Raw genomic sequence first — 9,020 nt, 5'->3', positions numbered from 1 at the left:
TGTGGCAGCTCACAGATGTCAACCTCCTCAGGCAGGTCTGAGCTCTGCCCTCTTCCCTTCCCAAATCCAGCAGCACAGACAGACAGACAGACAGACTCCTTCCTCCTGAGAGCTCTACAGCCAGGCCAGGACCAAGGCTCTGAGGAAAGCAGAGACAGGCAGCACAGAGTCACCAGGAGCCTGCAGAGCCCAGGGAGCACTGCTGGGGCCAGAGCAGTTCAGAGGCTCTGCAGCTTCGAGGTCCACCTGGAGGAGCAAGGCAGAGCTCAGGCAACCAACCCCAGTCCCCTGCCCTGAACCACTCCAGCAACCCCAGGCTGGAAAGCAGCCAGGAGCCAAAGAAAGACCAGAGCCAAGGCAAGGAGAAGCTGAGCAGGCAGAGACAAAACCATTTGAACTTTTATTACATCTCCTTTACAAAGAATGCAAAGATACAAAGACAGAGAAGCCTCCACAGACACGAGAAGGGAAGGGCAGAGAAGGTACATTGAGTCGAGCTGCTTTTGTCTGGGGGTTGGGTTTGGTGTTTGAGTTCGGTGTTGCTTGGTTTGGGTCTTTCCCCACCTCATGTCTCAGGCTGCAAACACTTAAAGCCAACCTCAGCCTCCCACTGTACCTGGAGAAAACCAATCACAACACAGCCGGGAGGGAGGCAGCAGGGAGCCGCAGGGGCTTTGCATATATCAGAATCAGTGAGAGGAGCCCCCGAGGGTGGGCATAGAAAAAGGTCAGCTTGGCAGGGGCAGTCCCCCAGACTGCCTCTGGAAATGCATAAATCAGACCCCCCCGGGCTCGCTGAGCCACACCAAGGTGTTTTAGCTGCCAGTCTGTGAGAGAAGCTGCCTGGAGCAGCTGGTTTAAGGTGATGAAAATCAACCTTCCCCTTAGCGAGCACTGAGGCATCCCAGCCCTGCTTCTGCCAGCATCCTGCTGCAGCTGCAGGCTCTGAGAGTTCTAATTCCTCCCCCAAAGAAACCTTCACTCTCCACTGCCTGGATCCCTACCCTGGAGCCCACCCTGCTGCTGCCGATGCCAGGAGCAGGCAGCACCCAGCAAGCCAAGGAAGTTCTGAGCAAGCCCTGCGGCCCCCAGAGCCTTTCCCCTGTCCCCACTACCATCTAACTTTGGTACCCTGCCAGGGCAGGAGCTCTGCCTACTGATCTGCCCTCAGGAAGCCCCAGGCTGAGCCCTTCCACACAGCAGCTTCGCCTTCAGACAGCAGTGAGGATGCTGGGAAGCTGCCCCAGCCAGCCCAGATCCCTGCCCTGTTTGGCCCCAGCTCTTTACTGAAGGATTCTCTTCTGCCTCAGGCAGAGCAGGAGATGGAGTCTGGAGCTGTTCACTGTGCCTGTTCCTCCCCCTCCAGCCTCCCAGGGTTCTGAAAACATTGAGCAGAAGTCAAATAACCATCAGACAGCAACTGTCAGTGCCTCCAACACCCACCAGCTGCCAGCACAGCAGAGCCCACTTGGTTCTGACTCATCTGCTGCACAACATGAGGAAAAACACCACAAAGAGTCCAGCATGGACTAAAAGCCAGCAAATTCAGCCCAACAGCACCGTGCCAGCAAGAGCTCTGCACCCACAGCCAGGCCAGGGCTGCCTCAGCTCCTGCCCTGGGAGGTTTCTGCACCAGGCTCAGGTCTTCTGCTGGGGCTGAGGCAAGGCTTGAGCTTAGGTCTACACTAACAGAAAAGCCACTGCCAGTACTGCCCCCTGATTTATGGAGGGGCAGGAGGAGGAGGAGGAGAAGAGGGAGGAGGAGAAGAGGGAGGAGGAGAGGAAGAAGAAGGAGGAGAAGAAGAAGGAGGAGAAGAAGAAGGAGGAGAGGAAGGAGGAGAAGGAGGAGGAGGAGGAGAAGGAGGAGGAGGAGGAGGAGAAGGAGTATAAAGAGGAGGAGGAATCCTTCCAGCAGCCTGGGGAAGGGGTCCCTGCTGCAGAGGGGCAGCTCAGGCTCTGGGTGTCTCCCAGCCCAGCAGCACTCTGCCTGCTCAGGTTGTTATTTTTAGGGAGAGCAGAGCAGGGAGAGTGCAGCAGCACAGAGCCCACGCTCCACACAAGCCTCTGCACCACGGCCCAGCTGCTGCAGCAGATCCTGGGGGGGTCCTGAGAGCTGCAGGGGTAAGGAGGGACAGGAAACTGCCCAGGGAGGTCATGGCTGTCCCCTCCCTGGTGCTGGAGGCCAGGCTGGATGAGGCCCTGAGCAAGCTGGGCTGGTGGAGGTGACCCTGCCCCTGGCAGGGGTTGGGACTGGATGACCTCTGAGGTCCCTTCCAACCCAGCCCATCCTGTGTCTCTCTCACTCCAGGAGCAGGATTTCCCCCCAGGGCTCTGCAGCCCTGCCTGAGGCTCCCTCAAACACCAGGCTGCTGCTGCCTGCTGCTGCCTGCTGCTGCCTGCTGCTGCCTGCACAGCAGCAGCCACTGAGGGCAGGGAAGTCTCTCTGCAAGCTATTGACAAAGCAGCAGCAGCTGGCAGGCAGAGCAGGCAGTGAGAGCACCCAGAGCTGTCAGCTCTGCTCCCAGCCCCTCCTGGAGCTGCTGTCACTGCTGGAGCAGGGTCAGGTGTGTGACAGCAGGGAGAGAGGTGACAGAGGCACTGCAGCAGGCAGAGCGCTCGGGGAGCTCAGCCACCTCGCAGGGACAGCTCCCAGCAGCTGCTGCTGGCTGCAGACTCAGCACCTCCAGAGGCTTTTGCTGCACAGCCTCAGGTCCTGCAGCAGCAGCAGGGCAGCTCTGGGCCTCCTCCCTCCAAACCTGGAGCCTGCCTCAAGCCTCCCTCTGCCAGAAGTTCTGGAGCTCCCCAGCCTGCTGCAGCAGCACAACAAAGCCCTTGGGAAGCAGCACAAGCGCCTGGAGGAGCTCAGGACCAGCTGCCAGCAGCAGAATGGACTCTGGGAACCTGCTCCGGGGTCCTGCAGGCCTCTGCTGGCAGCAGCTGGGTCAGGAAGCAGCAGAGCTTGGCCCTCACAGGAAGCTGTCTCCTGCCAGGGGACTTTCTGCCCCAACTGCTGTCACCTGAACCAAGAACTACGACAAAGCACAAGCCAAGAGCCCCGGGAGGGGCAGCCCTGGCCCTGCACAGCCCCTGCACAACCCCCAGCTCCAACCCTGCAGCCAAAGGCCTCCTTGGTGCCTGCAGCCACTCCCAGCAGGCTGGGGGGCAGGAGGGAGCTCTGGAGACCATTGCCCTGCCCAGGGCACAGCCACTGCCCCAGGGCACAGCCAGCTCTGCTCTCCCCTGCCCTGCCCAGGGCACAGCCAGCTCTGCTCTCCCCTGCCCTGCCCCTGCCCCAGGGCACAGCCAGCTCTGCTCTCCCCTGCCCTGCCCCAGGGCACAGCCAGCTCTGCTCTCCCCTGCCCTGCCCCTGCCCCAGGGCACAGCCAGCTCTGCTCTCCCCTGCCCCAGGGCACAGCCAGCTCTGCTCTCCCCTGCCCTGCCCCTGCCCCAGGGCACAGCCAGCTCTGCTCTCCCCTGCCCCAGGGCACAGCCAGCTCTGCTCTCCCCTGCCCTGCCCCTGCCCTGGGCACAGCCAGCTCTGCTCTCCCCTGCCCTACCCCTGCCCTGGGCACAGCCAGCTCTGCTCTCCCCTGCCCTACCCCTGCCCAGGGCACAGCCAGCTCTGCTCTCCCCTGCCCAGGGCACAGCCAGCTCTGCTCTCCCCTGCCCCAGGGCACAGCCAGCTCTGCTCTCCCCTGCCCCAGGGCACAGCCAGCTCTGCTCTCCCCTGCCCTGCCCTGCCCCAGCTCCCTGCAGCAGCCTCCAGTGCTCCCCTCAAATAAACCACTCTGAGTTTCACCCTTTCAGGCCTTTATTTGGATAAAATTGGTCAAGCCCACAGAAGGCAAATACACACCAGAGCCCTCCCCCTGCCCTCCCCCTGCCCCCCAGGTAATAAATAAGAGCAGTGAGGGGAGGGGGCCATGTAGTGTCTGTTTGGCTTTGCAGTGTAGAAACCCAACCCCCCCAGCCCCCTCCCCCCTCCCCCCCCGTTTAAAAAGGTACAAATGGGTTTGTATAGTACAGAGTCCTGGCCTGGGGCTGCTCACCCCCCCCACATGCACCCATGCCTGCCCTGGGGGGAGATGCAGCTGGGGGGGCAGGGGGGAGGAGCACTACAGACTGGGGGGGCCGGGGGGGCCCTGGGGCCGGTTTGGGCTTTTTAAGCTTCTTGTGTTTTGTAAGGAGCACAGACAGGGGCTGAAGGCTTCCTGCAGGCTCAGGAGGCCATCACAGTGACTGGGGGGGCTGCTCCTGCTGGGGGGGCTCCTGACAGCACAGCCTGGCCCCCAGGGTGAGGAGGGGGCTCTCAGCCTGCTGGGGGTGCCAGGGAGGGGGCAGAGGCCAAGCCTCAGTCGTGGTCTCTACAGCAACCCCAGCTCCTGCCTGCTGGCACAGCAAGGGCAGGCTGAGGGTGAGAGCCTGGCACAGGCTGCCCAGGGAGGCTGTGGCTGCCCCCTCCCCAGCCTGGATGAGGCCTGGAGCAGCCTGGGCTGCTGGAGGGGTCCCTGCCCCTGGCAGGGGGTTGGAGCTGGAGGATCTCTAAGGTCCCTTCCGACCCCCTCTGGGAACAAACCAAGTGCACAACCACCAACCAGCTCTGGGGGTCCCTTGCAGCCTCCTCCTGGAAGCTTCCTCCCCTCTGGGACAAAGCAAAGGAGCCAAGGGAGGAGCCCCGGGGGGTGCAGAGGTGAGGGTCGTGCCCTGGCCATGCAGAAGCAGAGGGGAGCAGCAGGCTGGGCACTGCCCAGGGCAGGCATGCAGCAGGGGCTGGGGGTGCAGAGCTCTATGGACAGCAGCCCCCAGCAGCAGCCCCGGGGGGGTCACAGCATGGCAGACACTGCAGGCTCCTGCCTCTCACTTCCTCTTTCTGTGGGCAGATGCAAGGTGCAGCCTGGGGACAGGGTGACAGAGCCACCTCCAGAGCAGGCCTGGGGAGGGGGCAGTGACCCCCTGGGACCCAGCAGCTTCACCCCCCCAGCCAGGCACACTTCTGCTCCTTGCTCAGTGAAGTTTTCCCTTCCTGCTGCCCTGCTCCAGCCCTGCTCCTGCTGCTCCCAGCAACCCTGCCCCTTCCACACAGCCTGCCATGAAGCCAGCAGCTCCCAGGGCTGCTCCTAGGGCTGCTCCCAGGGCTGCTCCCAGGGGCTGCTCCCAGGGCTGCTCCTAGGGGCTGCTCCCAGGGCCTGCTCCCAGGGATGCTCCCAGGGCTGCTCCCAGAGCTGCTCCCAAAGCAGCTTCCTTGCCCTGGAGGCAGCAGGGATCTGCTCCACACTCCCAGCCCACCAGAGCTTGGCTCCACCTCAGCCCTGTGCACACAAAGCCTCTGAGGGGGACAAGGGCAGGAAGAGTCCTCTCCAGGGGCAGCTCCTCAGGGTGCAGCAAAGCAGCCTCCCAGGCAGCACAGGCCAGGAGCTGCTGGAGGAGCTGCTCCAGTTCCCACAGCAGCCTTCTCCTGCCCACTGCCACAGCCTGGAGTCTCCCACAGCCACCACCAGGCCAGCCCCGAAGGAACAAACCCTGGGGGTCCTCTCCACTGCCTGGTCCCCAGCTCTGACAGCTGCACCCAGAGGAGTAAGTTAAGGCCATGTGAAAGGTCTGCTGACAAGGCTGAGAGACAGGAACTTATTTACACATCTGGGGTGAGGAACAAAGCCAAGGGCAGCACCCAGCAGCAGCTCCCTGGCAGGATGCTCAGCTCCTGCTCAGCTGCCTCCTCCTGACCTGACTCTGGCTTTGCAAACAGCTCACAAACGAGATGGGCACCTGAGAGCCACCCAGGGAGAGCAGGACACGAACCCAGCACCAGCCACAGGAGCTGCAGGACTGTGCCTGATGCTGCAAAGGACTCTGACCACCTGCACCCATCCTGCCCCTGCTCGCCGCTCCCTTTCCTCCCCTCCTTGACTGCAGGCAGCAGCAGCAGCAACCTGCCAGCAGCAGACACCAGGGCTGGAGGTGCACTTCAGGGCTCAAATCCTGACCAAAACCATTTTCAGCAGAGGCAGAACGCTGCTGGAGTGTGTGGGGAGGGCCAGAGGGCAGGGCCAGAAGCAGAGAGACAGAACAAGAGCATTGGTAGTGCAAATGGTCAGCTAATGGCACAAAGTTGAGCAGCAGCCCCAGAGCAGAGGTCCCAGCAGGGCTCCTGCCCAGCAGTGGCAGTGTGGACCTCAGCCTTGTCTGGAAGCAGGCAGGGATCCAGGGGAGCTCATTCCTCAGCACCTGCTCCACAGCAGGGAAATCCCTCCTGGAGGGGAGGGGGGAAGGGCTGAGGGGTCCTGCCAGGGGAGGAGGAGCAGGAGGCCCAAAGCAAAGCCAGCTGCTGCAGCTCGAGTCAGAGGGAGCCACGGGGGAAGCACCATGCCAGAGAGGGGAGCCTGGCACACACAGCCCCTCCTGGCTGCCCCCTGCCCCAGCTCCTCTCCCCACACTGCTGGGCCAAGGCCAGCTGCACTTCCAGCCCTGCTGCTCCCTGGCCTCCAGCAGCCCCCACGCAGCTGGGGTCACCTCCACCCCAACTCCTGCTGCAGGTGGAGGGTGCTGTGCTTGGAGACCTGGTGCTGAGCAGGCGATGGAGCACGAAGCCAACACCTGGACAGTGCCCAGCAAGGACCTGCTGGGGGCCTGGCAAATCCTCAAGCTCCTTTTTCCCACTTGCTGGAGGAGGGCCAAGTGCTGAGCCCTGGGAGCCAGCAGCAGTGCAGGCAGAGCCTCCACATGAAACCACCGAGCCCAGGTCAGCAGGGGGCTGGGGGCTGGGGTCCATCAGCCCCAACCAACTGTGCCTCAGCACACAGAGAGCCAACCCACAGCAGCCTGCCCTGGCTGGGGCAGAGCCTCACCCACGGAGCCAGCTGCAGCTGCCCAGGGTGAGGGGAGGAATGTCTGAGCTCCTGCCACCCTCTCGGGGCTGGAGGAAAGCAAAACATCTAAGACTTGCCCCAGGCCTCCTCCTTCTGCTCAGCATCTTGGTTAAAATTCCAGTTAGTTGCAAACACCAAAGGTATGGAGCCTGGAGGATGGAATCCTGGGGTGAGAGCACCCCGAGGGGGTCCTGTACAAGAGAGTCTGGGGGGTGCTCCCCTTGGCTCTGTGCAGTTCAGCTACTGCCCCAACATCCAAGTACTTAAATAAAAAACAGAACAAAACCACAAAGGAAAGGTCATAAATAATGGAAACAGAATGAGTACAAAACAAGGAAGGAGTTGTGACTGGAGCCTGGCAGCAGCCTCGGAGCCCCTCCTGGGCCCAGCAGCCTCGGAGCCCCTCCTGGGCGCAGAGCAGAGCTCAGGGCTCTGCAGGGTGAGGCCTCCCCAGACCCTTTCAGCTGCTGCTGCTCCCTCCCTGCTCCCCAGGTGCTGCAGTGTGCTCAGGGCTGCTCTCCACGTGCACAGAGCCACAGACAGCACAGACAGGGCCCCGGGCTCCCCAGGCCCCTGCCCTGGGGGCTGTCTGCAGAGGGCTGCTGGGCGCCCGGGCTGGGGGCAGGGGGCGGCGGGGGAGGGCCTGGGGACAGCCAGGGCAGAGCACTCGGGGAGAAGCTTTTAACTCTACAAAGCAGCTGTCACGAAGCAGAGGCAGTGCCAGCAGAGCCCCCCCGGGGCTGCCCAGGCAGGGGTTTGCCTTCAGAGCGCTCGGGGGGCAGGGAGAGGCCTTTGGTGCTTCCCTCCCCGGCGCAGGGGCAGCCCACGGGGGGCGGCGCAGGAAGAGCTCCTCCAGCCTGGGCTCTGAGCCTCCCTCACCTGCCCATCCCCACCCCCTTCCTAGTGCAAAGGACAAAACCGACAGGGGGCCGGGGGGGCTCGGGGGGCCGTGGGGAGGGAGGGGCCGAGGGCTCCTCCTGCCTGCTCCGCGGCAGGGGCCGGGGGCACGGCGCGGCGGGAGGGGGCTGCAGCGGCAAGCCGAGGACAGAAGCTTTGCTCACGGTACAGGGTGGGCAGGACAGAGCTGCTGCTCCTGGCAGCCCCTGCTCCACCAGCACTGACCCACGGGGCTCTGCAGTCCAGCTGGTGCCAGGCTCACAGCCTGTCCATCCTGAAGGTGTCCTCTGTGGCAGGGTCGGCCAGCACCATGTCCGGGTCGTTGAGCATGTGCAGCCCGTCCAGGGTCAGAGGGTCGATTTTGAGTTCATCCAGGGGGAACTGGGAATCTGTGTCAAAGCTGACATCCCCCACCCCTGCCAAGGAGCTGGTCAGTTCTTTCGAGAGGCTGGGGGGAGACTCTCCTGTCACTGCAGGGAGAGGAAGAGAGAGGCCTTGGCAGCGCCTGGCACCTCCCCTGGGCCAGGAGGGGGCAGGGAGCAGCCTGCAGGAACCCTGCAAGGATTCCACCTGAAGCCCCGAGGAGGAGCATCTGCCCCCAGCTGGATGGCCTGGGGCCGTGTCAGAGCCCCTCAGAGCCCCCCAGCACAGCCACAGAGGGGCAGGAGGGGGACAGCCAGGGCCTCACTGCAGCCCCTCCTGCCCCTGGGCTCAGCACCCCGGGGTGCAGCAGTGCCTGGGACACAATCTGGGCTGCAGCTCTCAGTGGCCTGCACAGGAACTGCTTCCAGAGGTCCAGCTGTGAGCAGAGCACCACCACCTGTGCCACCAGAAAGAGCCTCTGTGCCCAGCCCAGGCCTTGGCTCTCAGAGCTGCTCCCTCAGCAGAGCAGGGACCCAGCAGGGCCATGGACTCAGGCTGGAGAAGACCTTGAAGACCTGAGTCCAACCCCAGCCCAGCACTGCCAAGCTCCCTGCCGGCCCTCAGCACCACAGCTCCAGGCATGGGGCCTGCACCACTGCCCTGGGCAGCCTGGGCCAGGCCTGGACAGCCCCAAGGGGAAGGAATTGTTCCTCATGGCCAACCTAAACCTCCCCTGGGGCAACTCGAGGCCATTCCCTCTTGTCCTGTCCCTCCTTCCTTGGGAGCAGAGCCCAACCCCCACCTGGCTCCAGCCTCCTTCCAGGGAGCTGCAGAGGGCAATCAGCTCTGCCCTCAGGCTCCTCCAGGCTCAACCCCCCCAGCTCCCTCAGCTGC

The 9,020-nt window shown here is 63.4% G+C and overlaps 1 protein-coding gene across 5 annotated transcripts in view; it reads right to left on the bottom strand.

Annotated features, from left to right (window-relative positions):
- Positions 1–364: 364 nt before the first annotated feature.
- CRTC1 (CREB regulated transcription coactivator 1) overlaps positions 365–9,020 on the bottom strand; it is a 42,998-nt gene continuing 34,342 nt past the window's right edge. For all 5 annotated transcript variants that reach the window (XM_068164848.1, XM_068164850.1, XM_068164851.1 and 2 more), the window contains one exon: positions 365–8,233. In XM_068164848.1, the coding sequence (XP_068020949.1) occupies positions 8,022–8,233 (212 nt within the window). In that variant the 3' untranslated portion in view covers positions 365–8,021. The remainder of the gene's footprint in view (positions 8,234–9,020) is intronic.

The sequence above is a fragment of the Melanerpes formicivorus genome, unplaced genomic scaffold (genome assembly GCF_026170545.1).
Source record: "Melanerpes formicivorus ecotype bairdi unplaced genomic scaffold, bMelFor1.0.p_v2 SCAF_83, whole genome shotgun sequence".
Taxonomy (NCBI): domain Eukaryota; kingdom Metazoa; phylum Chordata; class Aves; order Piciformes; family Picidae; genus Melanerpes; species Melanerpes formicivorus.
The sequence above is the reverse complement of the archived record's forward strand: the minus strand, read 5'-3'. Positions and strand labels throughout refer to the sequence as shown.